The 13,853-nt window shown below is 38.1% G+C and overlaps 1 protein-coding gene across 5 annotated transcripts in view; it reads left to right on the forward strand.

Annotated features, from left to right (window-relative positions):
* The first annotated feature begins 2,442 nt into the window (after window positions 1–2,442).
* The window catches only part of LOC127635940 (synaptojanin-1-like), a 33,892-nt gene continuing 22,481 nt past the window's right edge, over window positions 2,443–13,853 (forward strand). For 4 of the 5 annotated variants that reach the window (XM_052116244.1, XM_052116246.1, XM_052116245.1 and 1 more), the window contains exons 1-11: window positions 2,443–2,553; window positions 4,149–4,296; window positions 4,597–4,683; window positions 5,816–6,083; window positions 6,390–6,615; window positions 6,868–6,951; window positions 10,351–10,412; window positions 11,281–11,377; window positions 11,547–11,722; window positions 12,598–12,679; window positions 12,794–12,946. In XM_052116244.1, the coding sequence (XP_051972204.1) occupies window positions 4,173–4,296; window positions 4,597–4,683; window positions 5,816–6,083; window positions 6,390–6,615; window positions 6,868–6,951; window positions 10,351–10,412; window positions 11,281–11,377; window positions 11,547–11,722; window positions 12,598–12,679; window positions 12,794–12,946 (1,359 nt within the window). In that variant the 5' untranslated portion in view covers window positions 2,443–2,553; window positions 4,149–4,172. Of the gene's footprint in view, window positions 2,554–4,148; window positions 4,297–4,596; window positions 4,684–5,815; window positions 6,084–6,389; window positions 6,616–6,867; window positions 6,952–7,154; window positions 7,239–10,350; window positions 10,413–11,280; window positions 11,378–11,546; window positions 11,723–12,597; window positions 12,680–12,793; window positions 12,947–13,853 lie in introns of all 5 variants that reach the window. The other variant, XM_052116242.1, reaches the window with a different exon arrangement.

Here is a 13,853-nt window from a genome sequence, read left to right on the forward strand (position 1 = left end):
CCATTTTGTTTTTTTGTAATACTTTTAATGCTTTTTCTTTCTTTCAGGGGCTTGAAGATCTTCCATGTTTACATATATGCTTATATATATATATATACAGGTCCTTCTCAAAAAATTAGCATATTGTGATAAAGTTCATTATTTTCCATAATGTAATGATAAAAATTAAACTTTCATATATTTTAGATTCATTGCACACCAACTGAAATATTTCAGGTCTTTTATTGTTTTAATACTGATGATTTTGGCATACAGCTCATGAAAACCCAAAATTCCTATCTCAAAAAATTAGCATATTTCATCCGACCAATAAAATAAGTGTTTTTAATACAAAAAAGTCAACCTTCAAATAATTATGTTCAGTTATGCACTCAATACTTGGTCGGGAATCCTTTTGCAGAAATGACTGCTTCAATGCGGCGTGGCATGGAGGCAATCAGCCTGTGGCACTGCTGAGGTGTTATGGAGGCCCAGGATGCTTCGATAGCGGCCTTATGCTCATCCAGAGTGTTGGGTCTTGCGTCTCTCAACTTTCTCTTCACAATATCCCACAGATTCTCTATGGGTTCAGGTCAGGAGAGTTGGCAGGCCAATTGAGCACAGTAATACCATGGTCAGTAAACCATTTACCAGTGGTTTTGGCACTGTGAGCAGGTGCCAGGTCGTGCTGAAAAATGAAATCTTCATCTCCATAAAGCTTTTCAGCAGATGGAAGCATGAAATGCTCCAAAATATCCTGATAGCTAGCTGCATTGACCCTGCCCTTGTTTAACACAGTGGACCAACACCAGCAGCTGACATGGCACCCCAGATCATCACTGACTGTGGGTACTTGACACTGGACTTCAGGCATTTTGGCATTTCCTTCTCCCCAGTCTTCCTCCAGACTCTGGCACCTTGATTTCCGAATTACATGCAAAATTTGCTTTCATCCGATAAAAGTACTTTGGACCACTGAGCAACAGTCCAGTGCTGCTTCTCTGTAGCCCAGGTCAGGCGCTTCTGCCGCTGTTTCTGGTGCCTGTGCACAGTGGCTCTGGATGTTTCTACTCCAGACTCAGTCCACTGCTTCCACGAGGTCCCCCAAGGTCTGGAATCGGTCCTTCTCCACAATCTTCCTCAGGGTCCGGTCACCTCTTCTCGTTGTGCAGCGTTTTTGCCACACTTTTTCCTTCCCACAGACTTCCCACTGAGGTGCCTTGATACAGCACTCTGGGAACAGCCTATTTGTTCAGAAATTTCTTTCTGTGTCTTACCCTCTTGCTTGAGGGTGTCAATGATGGCCTTCTGGACAGCAGTCAGGTCGGCAGTCTTACCCATGATTGCGGTTTTGAGTAATGAAACAGGCTGGGAGTTTTTAAAAGCCTCAGGAATCTTTTGCAGGTGTTTAGAGTTAATTAGTTGATTCAGATGATTAGGTTAATAGCTCCTTTAGAGACCCTTTTCGTGATATGCTAATTTTTTGAGATAGGAATTTTGGGTTTTCATGAGCTGTATGCCAAAATCATCAGTATTAAAACAATAAAAGACCTGAAATATTTCAGTTGGTGTGCAATGAATCTAAAATATATGAAAGTTTAATTTTTATCATTACATTATGGAAAATAATGAACTTTATCACAATATGCTAATTTTTTGAGAAGGACCTGTATATATATATATATATATATATAAATGTAAATATATAAATTCAATTATTGTTCCCATAATCTATTTAGACATAAATTAATCCTCATTAATTAATAATAATTCAGAATGTTTATTTATTATTGTTTATTTTCTAATAAGTGCTCAAATAAGAGATTGGCATTTACGGTCTCGTAATTACCATTCGCCATTTATCTATGTGTTACGGTAACACTGAGTAGGCGTACCTAATGGGCGGGGTCTAGATCGCTAAACTGTATAAAAACTAGACACGACGACGTAAATAGATTTTGTTGCCATACACTTTTTAGCCAAAGGATGGCGCATCACGACCCAAAATGTCAAATAATTTTTGTTTAATTTGAATTAAAGCTACTAATGTACATATTACTATTTAGTATTATTATTATACTCAGATGTGGTATCCTATTCTTTTTTCCCATTACCGTTTTATTTAAGCTGCAGAGACAAGTATAATGTGCTGAATGCACACGATGCGATTTGCTCATGATTTGATATCCCAAATCACATGACACAAATTTGACCAATCAGTAGTTAACTTACATGCCAGGAACAGGAAACTGCGACGGAAGAAAGGTGCCATCCTCTGATCTATATATATAAAGATCAGTGGTGCCATCCACTGTTCCTGACAGGCTACTCTGTCTCGCACGCTACATTGGTCAGGATTATGTTGGGGGCGGGGTTAGGGCAGCTGCTGCCTGCCAGGAACAATCTGAGGCACCTTTGTACAACGGACGCAGGAAACAGCGTTTATGTCTTTCTGTCCTGTCCAGGTTCCTGTATTATTTCTGTGGCTGAACTACAACCTGCCCCGCTAATCATTTTGGTACCATTTACCAAAAACGCTTTCCAACCGGCGGAAGACGGACACATCTCTGACAGGTACACAGGGCCATACATTTCTTTTACCAAGCATTAGCATAAATGAGTAATAATGAGCCGATGTATTTCTATGTTTAAAATATAAAAGTAAATAATACGATGCTGAAAATATCATCTATTTATATGGTTCAGGAAGGCGATGGTGAGCTAGCCGGCTAACGTTAGCCTCCAGTGTTGATCAATATGAGCCAACCTGCTAAAGGCTTTTCGCGCTGTCAACTGTCTTGACTCTGGCTTTTGACAGATCAAGTGCCATTAGTGCCTGATCATTTTTATACTAGCTGTCATATGGGTGATTATTAATGTCATGAAAACCAACCTTCAGCCACACAGAGACAGTGGCCTAAGGTTAGACACAGAGCCGATAGATTGTCTTGTATTGGCATGAATTGTAAAACATCTCTATATACATTTGGGTTGCAGATCTGTCTGTGTGTAGCCAGGAATGAAGCTCATGCATGTGATGAGCACCTGTCAAAGTCAGTTCCTCAATTTTGTATTTGACGCCGTGTCAGGTTGAAAAGAACGTCAACTTTTAAAACGCGTCTCAAGACCACCGAGTTCAATAATTCAGTGGATTTATTGCGATGCGTCTTGCTTTTTAGCGCAGCAACGCATTCGGCCTGAACGGCCCCTAATAACTTTGCACTTAACATTGCATTTATCGCCGTTTTCTTTTATAAAATGTAATGATCATGCGATGTGATCTCTGCTGCAACCTAACGAGTGAATTCAAGCAAGGAGATCATGCATTTACTATAGCACGATTTGTGCAAACCTCTCAACGTATTTCCGTCCTGTTATGTCAATGATAGTGTTTATGACTGCATTTATAATGCACTTTGAATAGTGTGTGTTCATTGGGGATTATTACGGCATTGTATGCATATATATAATTTATTTTTATTTTTTTATCAGCACCTTAAAGGGATAGTTCATTTACTCATCCTCATACCATCCCAGATGTGTATGACTTTCTTCTGTATAACACAAACTATTTTTTTGTGTGTGTGAATATTTCATGTCTGTTGCAAGTCAATGCAAGTCAACAAGCTCCAAAAAGCACATAAAAACAGCATAATTGTAATCCACAAGACTCCAGTGGTTAAATCAATGTCTTTAGAAACATCAGTTTTATTCTCCTCTCTGCCTCTAATTGGTGATATGCAGGATAAAATGTGATTCGCCAAAAGCAAAAGGAGAACTCTTAAAAGAAAAGAGTGCCTAGGAGGGTTGTTTGAAAGTGGAGATTTATAGGGGAAATGGATTTAAACAGTCTAATGGATTAACTATGCTGCCTTTATGTGCTTTTGGATCTTCAAAGGTCTGGTCACCATTCACTTTCTTTGTATAGACCAACAGAGCTGAGATATTCTTCAAAGAAAATCTTCATTGGTGTTCTGCAGTAGAAAGAAAGTCATACACATCTGGTATGGCATGATGGTGATTAAATGATGAGAGAATTTGCATTTTTGGGTGAACTATCCCTTTAGAACCATTTCAAAGGATTATAAATTGAGGTTTTATCAGACAGACTTTGAAGTATGTTTTGGTGTTTGACATTTGAGTTGAATTTACTATTATTTCTCATTTAGGATTGAAACGGGTTGTGTCGAGCCATGGCATTCAGCAAAGGTTATCGTATTTATCATAAATTGGATCCACCTCCATATAGTGTTATTGTGGAGACCAGAAATCGAGAGGAATGCCTGATGTTCGAGTCGGGAGCTGTTGCTGTACTGTGTAAGATCATCCAAGACACCTTTGTGCACCTCAAATCGATACCTGCCAATCATTTATAGTCATTATTTTTTATTGATCCTAACTGTAAAATGTCTGATCATTTGACTCATTGCTGACTTTTCCCATTAAAATAGATAAAATCCTGCTTACAGTAGATAAGATTCATTTCCATGTCCTCAATAAAGATATGCAAAGAGGTTTTTTAACTTTTATAAGTGAAACCATGAAATTTTAAAGTCTGTAAATCTTGACAAAAATATGCTATGTGGCTTTCAAGAGATGTTTTGTTGTCGTTCATAGCGGCAGCAGAGAAGGAAACCATCAAAACAGCATACACAAAGATGCTGGATGCTTATGGCATCCTGGGAGTTCTTCGTCTTAACCTTGGTATGTCTGTACACGTTTCTCCTTTCTTATGATTTGACTCTGTGTGTTGTCACAACAAAGACAAGTTCCCTTTGACATCTGATTAAAGTCAAAACCCAGATTATTTTAATGATAAATTGACCTAAAATCTCACCAAAACATTGTCTAAAAATCAAGGGAGGTGAATGCACTGTGTGCAACATGTTATTAAACCGTTATTATGTGCAAATAGTGCCTCATTGTGAACAGTGCTGTAATCCCATCTCAAATATATGTAATACACTTCCAGCCATTATTTGAGTTTGAAATATTTGAACATACACCTGAGCGTTATTTTAACAACACTTTTGCAAACTGACTTTTACATGCCGCATTCTACATTTCGCAGCAGTTTCCTGGTGAAATTAACACTAGAAGCGCTACAACAACTTATACAACACTTATGTTTTTGCACTATACTCAAACCCTGCTATGTTATGATATCGAAACACGTTTACTAGAACGCATAATTTGAAAAACAACACATTTGAATGCTTGTATAACAGATTCACCTACATTATTCCAACATGATTGGCCTCCGCAGTAGCTCATCTGATTGGCTGTTGAACACGACAGACAGCGGTATGAGCCCAGCCAAAAATACCTCTTATTTGCATTTAGGACACTATTGGATACATTTAAGTTCTAGTTAATTTAAGTTTTAGGTTAGGGAGGTACATTTTACTTATCAAAACCTCCATCTGTTATTCACCTTTAAAAGCTTGTCTGATAACGACTTTATTTCACTCGCTTCTGGTGCCCCCCACTGGACATTTGACTGGGAATCTGCAGCAAAATTTGTAATGAAGTGCGCAATTCTGTTTTGCAAAAATGTTGCCACAGTTACGTAATGTTCATGAAACTAGGCTGAAAAAAATATGAATTTCTCACTATATCTTATCTCTTTGCCGGATTTACATTTTCGCTTTTGCTTTAGTAGTGCTCTAGTATATACGTTTTGGAATGGCTTGTATTTTTCCTAATTAGTTGCATTGGATAAAAATGTCAGATAAATGCAAATGTATATGTAATACTCTCAGTGTAATTACAATTTTTATGATTGCTTAAAAATAACAAACCACGTATATTGAATTCTGTCACTCTTCTTTCGTAGGGGATTCTATGCTACACAGCCTGGTGGTCGCAACAGGATGCAGTTCAGTAGGCAAAGTCCAGGATTCTGAAGTCTTTCGGGTAACTGGCACCGACTTTGTGTCTCTGAAGAATGACCCCTCGGATGAGGACCGGATCGCTGATGTGAGGAAAATCTTAAACTCGGGTAACTTCTATTTTGCCTGGTCCTCTACTGGAGGGAGTCTGGACCTCAGCTTGAACGCACACCGTAGAATCAGAGAAGACATATCGGACAATCGATTTTTCTGGCGAGTATTTTTAAAATCACTTCAAACGGTCCTTTTCATCACTGTCAGTAGATTTATTCATCAGTTGTTATTATAATTTCGATTTTATTTAAAGCATTTCTTACTGGTCCAATGGGTTTTGGTTCTTGTTTGCGAACTATATCCAAGTGTTACTGAGTAAAATAAGACAAATAGGTGGAATCCATGTGGAATTCCATGCAGGACAATGTGTATAATTATTGTACATTATTAATAGATACTATCTGTATAGATAGGAGCACAGACATGACAAACTTCACCTTTAAGAATTGTATAATGGGTTCACAGGAATCAGTCCCTGCATCTCCATCTGAAGCATTATGGGGTGAATTGTGATGATTGGCTGCTGAGGTTGATGTGTGGTGGAGTGGAGATCCGCACCATCTACGCTGGACACAAGCAGGCCAAAGCTTGCTTGATCTCGCGGCTTAGCTCGGAGAGAGCAGGCACACGTTTCAATGTCCGGGGCACGAATGATGACGGGCAGGTGGCCAACTTTGTGGAGACTGAGCAGGTATGCCAACAGGATAAGTTACCTTTGATCTCACATAAAATGTAAACATTTACTCACCATCATATTGTTTCTAACTCATATGATTTTCAATCTAAAATCTCCTTTTGTGTTGCTGATTAAAGTAACACAGGAACAACACAAGAGGAAGTAAATTATTTTTTTGTAAAAAAAAAAATTTAACTATCCATTGTGAAAGATTTTTCAATGCAGTGCAGATTCACTTTTTACAGTTTTTATTTGTGTTACCTGCAGGTTATTTTTCTTGACGACAAAGTGTCCTCCTTCATTCAAATACGAGGCTCAATACCTCTATTTTGGGAGCAGCCGGGTATTCAGGTAAGATAAAGCCCTGAATCAATAGAACACCTACATGTATTCAAATCAGATTGCAGCAAAATATTTGCATTTTCCTCTAGCAAACTTTAAACCAGCATGTAGGAAATCCAAGCACCTGCTGGGTAATCATTATGAACTTATTCTGTTATGTTTCCACTTCATCATTCATGGCCAGTTCTGACCCCTTCTATTCATATTATCAGAAACACTTGTTACAGGGGATTTTGTTGCAGCTGAATCAAAGTCGCCACTCAGACCCAAAAGGACTGCATAGAAAAAAACAGCTGGTATTTCAAAGGCTCAGTTCTATCTGGTGGTTGATGATCTGTTGTACGCTGCAAAGACTTTATGCAATGTTAGTTGGAGAAAGCTGCATGTAAATTGGCTTTTGTCCAGATTCTGAATTAAGATGCCAGGAAGCAGGTCTTGAAATGCTTCTGTCTTTCCCCTGACATTGCATAGACATTATCATTTACTGCTTTTAGTGGGAAGCTGGTAAGGTGATCTTTCTTTGGCTGGTTTCTTCAATGCTTTTCACAGAACCTGATGTGCAAAACACATACAGTACATGCTTTGGATATAAAAATACAATTGTTCATTGTGCATTGTGCATTTAACTAATACAACTTTTGATTTTTCAAATGTATATGTAACTGACATTAAGTTCATTAGTTCATGTTAACTACAGTATTGTTGTTAAATAATGTTAACAAAAGGAACCTTTTTGTGAAGTGTACCTGTAATTTTACTGTGTGGGGCATAAACATAACTGCAGCATATAATTGCAAAGGTGTGGTAAAGGGCACTTTAAAAAAAAATAAAAAAAATAGGTATCTGTATTGGCAATTTTAGTGTTAAAAAATGGGAGATCACTATCAGCTTAAAATTTAAAGGCATTCTTTGTCATTACAGTCCACAATGGCATTGGTTAAATGAATAGTTCACATAAAAATGAAAATTCTCTCATCATTTACTCACCCTCATGCCATCCAAGATGTGTATGGCTTTCTTCTGCTTGAACACAAACAAAGAGTCTGGATCCTGTCACCTTTGTCAGTCAGGTTTATTGTGGTAACTGGATCCTGACACATATGTTCTATGTCTCTGTGTCTCATGTTCAGAGCATGGTGTCTGGATCTTTACACTCGGTCTGGTTGGTCTTGTTTCTGAGTATGGACACTCATGCTCCATGTCTTTTTGTTTGAGCATATGGCAAACGATGGCTTTGTTGCCATGTGCTCTTTCTGTCCCATCTGTTGTGTTTGTGTTGAGCACATTGTTATTGTTAAGTTGTGTGCCATGATCTCTTCTGTCTCTTGTCCTGACCCCGCCCCCTTGTTACCTCATTAATAGTTAATTAGATTCCCCTGCTTTCCTGATTACCCTTCTCATTTTCTTTCCTATTTAACCCCATTGTGTTTTTTATCTTGTACCAGTTCGTTGTGGTTTATCACTCTGTCAGGTCCTGCGTGTGTTGGTTCACAACATGTGTGTCGGTTCCCGCCCAGAGCATCGAACCCAGTCTGTCCTGTAGTTGTTTCCGTTTGTTTGTTTTTTATTTGTAAATAAAAATAAAGCCCATCATCTCACATTCTATGAGTCCTCGCCCTCTCTTCAACCGAACCTTGACACAAAGATTTTTAGAAAAATATCTCAGCTCTGTTGGTCCATAAAATGCAAGAACTTTTTAGAACTTTTAAGCTCCCAAAAAGCACATAAATGTAGCATAAGTACTCTATAAATACCATGATTCTCCTCCATGCCCAGTAGGTGGCGATATACACAAAGAATGTGAATATCCAAAAACAAAAGAGTAAGAATGCGGAAGTCAAAGTGGATATTTATAGTAAAAAGGACTTAAATCCTTTATCTGGACTTATCTGTTTCTCACCCACACCTATCATATCACTTCAGAAGACATGGATTAAATCACTGGAGTCTTGTGGTTCACTGGTGTTCAGCAGAAGAAGAAAGTCATACACATCCGTGATGGCATGAGAGTAACTGATGAGATAATTTTTTTAAAAGCTTTTCCTTTAAGAGATAAGTAATGTTTGGGAAAATACTGTCTTTGTTTTTGTTAAAGTTATTGTTTTGTTCCAGTGCAGTTTTCATGTGCCTTAAAGCAAAGAACAAAATAAAGTAGAATTGCCTTAGGATCCCTTTTCTCTGTTCCCAGAAAGCTCAGGGTAATGTGAGCTTGTCTCTGCTGCCATTCAAAATGTGTGAAATATTAATGGCAGGGACCTGTCGAGGTTGCAAACAGAATTGGGTGGGACCCTGATGAACAGGCACAGTCAAAATAAAGCCTAAGAATCAAACAGCAAATATACAGTGGTACTAGTTCCAGACCTGTAGCAGAGAGTCCCGACCAAGATGTCTTTGATGAAAATAAAAAAATTACATCAGCTGTAACGGCACGAGAATCATCATTGAACAAAGGAAATAGTCAACCATATTTGTTCTGATGCTTTCCAGTTATGAGAATTGGGTGGTAAAATGTGCTTAAGTGTCCTGAAAATTATGAAAAATTAATGTTTTTGTATAGATTTGAGGTTAAATAATACCAGGACATTTTCTTGAGAGGTTTCGTGAGAAACACAGAAAGGTGCAATCTATGATCTGTAATGTATTTAAGCTGTGTTTCCCTTTTGAAAGGGACATGACCTCAAGATTTTGTGGCTTTGGTGAGAAGACATGGTCAACCTTGTATTGCAAGGAAAAAGGAACCGATTGTGTTGCAAAGGTGTAACCCTTTCAGTGGCTCAAAGCAGTCATCAGATGAGGAACAAATAAGGGCCAGTCATAGCCCACAAATATGGGAACATCTACTATATAGCTTAACTTTTATTGTTCTAAGTGTGAACATAAAACATGAAGGTTATTCCAGCTTTTGGTCTAATTTCACACAGAAAAGATCATCATTTTGGAATAGGTCTTGCTTCCATTATTAACAGCTTTAACTGACATATGCCAGTTTATACAGTAAGTGTCCAAAACAGCTTAGCTTGTGATTGCAATACTGTTGTCTTGTGTGATAATTATAGCTCTTCTCCCATTTTAGAACCCCAGACCTTTATCTAAAGAACAAATAATGACTGTCTAGCCTGGTTGCATGGTATGATTGTTATATCTTTAAAGATCTTTGGGCTTCAGTGAGCTTATGAAATGATTACTGATGGTTCCGCTGTCTTATCCTTCCCAAATATTTCTCATATCTTCAAATGCAACTCAATTCAGCTGGCAAGCCAGGCCTACACTGTCTTCGAGACATGCCTCTCTTTCTATCTTGTCTGTCTCATCGTATTTCCTTCTATATGGTACTTAATTTCCTCCTGTCTCAAATATTAAACAGCACACATAAGACCTACTTTATGCTTTGTGTGTCTTCCTCAAAAGGTTGGTTCCCATCGTGTAAAGCTGTCCCGTGGTTTTGAAGCAAACGCACCGGCTTTTGAGAGGTAATTAAAATGTAGCTGCTTTCTGACAGAGATGGCTCTGGTCCAAACCTTATGTGTTCTGTTTCAATAGACATTGTGGAGTGTACGCAGCCCTGCGTCAATCAGTCCTGACTTTTTAACAGTGTCTGGATGGGCAGACTGTGTCCTGCTAAAACAAAAACAAGTCTAAACACGTGATCTATAGCAAATCTATCATTTAAGTTTTGATTAAAAAGGTGCTTAGCCCATTTGTTAGACTGAGGCAAATAAAAATTTCAGGGAAGAATTGAAGATTGCTCATTGTATTTTAGCGCAAATATCTGCGTCTTATTCAAAACCCACTCAGAATTCTCTTTAACCAGGCACTATCTGCAATGGTAAATTGGTGCACCATGCATATTTAAATAAAGTCATTGTCATTATTTTCAATGCAAGCATACCTCCTTTCTTTGTATATTAGGCTTAATATAGATTGTGCCTTATTCACAAAAGTCAGCGCTATTTGACTGATGCAATTAAAGTTTCGCCAATACCGATTCTAAAGGGAATTTTGTTAAAAAGAGATGTTTGTGTACATTTTTTACTGATCGTTAGCAGCAGTAATGAATTAAATTAGGATCAAATCATTTTTATTTTTTATTTTAAGCAATGCATTTGTTTTTTGCCACAATTGACGTATTAGAATGAAGTATACCAGAGAGCAATGTAGTATAGTAGATTAATTTTACTCCTTACATTTTTGGATGTCCCCGTGTTCTTGTTGATTTAAGTAGATATTTGTTCTGAATCTGTTCATTTTGGAAATGCTTAATAGGTTTTATATTATAAAACCTATTTTTTTTTATATGTGTATCATAACCTGTTCACCTATGTGATGTTCCCTATCCAGGCACTTTAGTGCTCTGAGGATGCTGTATGGCAAACAGGTGATCATCAACTTGCTGGGTACGAAGGAGGGGGAAAACATGCTCAGCAAAGCATTCCAGGTGATTGTTATTTGGAACATTGAAAATTGTTCCAGTTGGTCGGAAAACAATGCATTACTTTAGGTTTCTATCAATGCACAGTGTATGCCTAAACCTTAGATTAGTTTTTATCTGTGTTTGTTCTGCTTCCTTTACTATGTAAAGATCTTTGTCTTGTCTTCACCCGCAGAGTCACCTGAAAGCTTCAGAACATGCGAACGCTGTGAAAATGTTGAACTTTGACTATCATCAGATGGTTAGAGGTGGGAAGACTGACAAGCTTAACACTGTTCTGAAACCTCAGATCATCAAGTTTCTGGAGGAATGTGGTTTCTTCTACTACTCCGGGGAAGCCGGCATTCAGAGGTGCAGTCATATATATTGTAATGAACCAACACAACTGTTGCAAACTGATTGTGGAGGAAAAGCTAGTGTTGTGACTTTATAAGTAGAAAAAAAAAGATCTTCCTTTTGACTGAAATGTTATTGTGTACGTGTGTGTCCACCTGTGTGTACATGTGTACTTGTATTTGTGAGTCACTAGAAGCTTTAATGTGGAATAGGGAATTATTTAATCATAAAACATAAACTTTTGTCAATTCTGAAGACTTCTAATAAATTGTTATCGGCTGATCAAGAAACTGCTAAAATTTGGCCTCAAGCCATCCCAGATGTGTTTGACTTTCTTTTTCTGCAGAACACAAAGATTTTTAGAAAACTATCAGCTCTGTAGGTCCATACAATGCAAGTAAATGGTGACCAAAACGTTGAAGCCAAAAAGCTCATAAACACAGCATAAAAGTAATCCATACAGCAGCTGTGGTTTAATCCATCTCTTATGAATCGATCTACTGTAATTGATTTAGGGTGAGAACAGACCAAATTATTACTCATTTTTTACCATAAATCTTGACATCAGTAGTCTCTTTGGTGATCATGATTTCAAGCTTGTTTACACTTCCTATCGCCATCTAGCACTCTGCGCTTTTGAAGTGTAATCAAGCTTGAAACCATGATTGTGCTTCGAGCCTGCAATTGCAAGGTGTACAGTGAAAAAGGAGTTACTTTTTGGTCTGTTGTTTGGATCTACAGAGGTGAGACATTCTTCTAAAAATCTTTGTTTGTGTTCTGCAAAAGAAGAAAGTCATACACATCTGGGATGGCATGAGGAAGAGTAAATGATGAGAGAATTGTCTTTTTTGGGTGAACTATTCCCTTAACACTCATTTTTACCACCACAGATGTCAAACTGGGACCATTCGTTCCAATTGTCTGGACTGCTTGGACAGGACAAACAGTGTCCAGGCCTTCATTGGACTTGAGGTGTGTTCATAACACCAAGTACTGTTTAAAAATCAAACTTTTGAGCGTTTCTTTTTTTTTCTTCCCTTTTGTTTCATCTATCGTTTATTATGTGTTATATCTATGTTTGTTCAGATGCTTCCAAAACAGTTGGAGGACATGGGTCTGACTGAGAAGCCTCAGCTGGTAGCACGCTTTCAGGAGGTCTTCCGCTCTATGTGGTCCACCAATGGAGACTCCGTCAGCAAGATTTATGCAGGCACTGGTGCTCTGGATGGCAAGGCTAAGGTACGTAGCCTCAGCTTTGCTTATTAAAGATCTGAGCTAATACTGAAAGGTTGTTGGCTCAGGCTCAGCCAGGGTTGATCACCATTGTGCCCTTGAGCAAGACACCAGAACTTGCTCCAGGGGGATTTGTCCCTGTAATTAGCGTACTTCACACTGACTAGAATGACCAGAAGTCATATGTTTTCAATGAGAGTTGGTGAATTCAGTTAGAGTTGAAGTTGATGATATGAAACAAACCACTGGAGATGTGACAATGTTGCACAAAGTTGCATTTTATGGAAAGAGCTGCAGTGTGATACGGCAATGTCAAATGGGAACGCAGACAGTTTTGCTCACATGATCCATGTCCATTTACAGTTAAGTTCAATCCCGTATCAGCAACCAGCAGTACAGTAACTTGGTGACCTCTAGCGATTAAATTGCTTTCAGTGTGAAGGCAACTTGAATCGCTATTGATCAAAATGTCGGCTAAATGACCAATTTGTTACAGTTTAGAGGGCCAGGTGAGAGCTGAAAATTTTTGCTTCTGTGCTATTTTCACCCTATAAGACTGTACTTTTTGGTCTTTAAACTCATGTATCTGCTATCTTTCCTTGCTTTCCTCTGGATGTTCCTCATCCCCTGTGGTAAGTTACCAGTAGCTAGTTGTGTGGATTTGAGTTGTGATGCTGTACTTATCTTGTTTGCTCACTTTTTGTTATTCCTGCTTTAATTAGGCCTCTTTGCAGACAGTTATAAAAGTTTGTAAACCTCTCTTAGTCTTAAACCTCAAGCTTTGTCCAGCTAGCTACAAAGATAGGTAGTTGATGTAAGATTGTCCGTGACCTTTTTTTATTATTCAACATCAGGATTTAAGTTAGAATTTACATATACTGTATGTATAGTGGAAAATTTGTATCCCAAGTCA

This window comes from Xyrauchen texanus, chromosome 43 (assembly GCF_025860055.1).
Source record: "Xyrauchen texanus isolate HMW12.3.18 chromosome 43, RBS_HiC_50CHRs, whole genome shotgun sequence".
NCBI lineage: Eukaryota > Metazoa > Chordata > Actinopteri > Cypriniformes > Catostomidae > Xyrauchen > Xyrauchen texanus.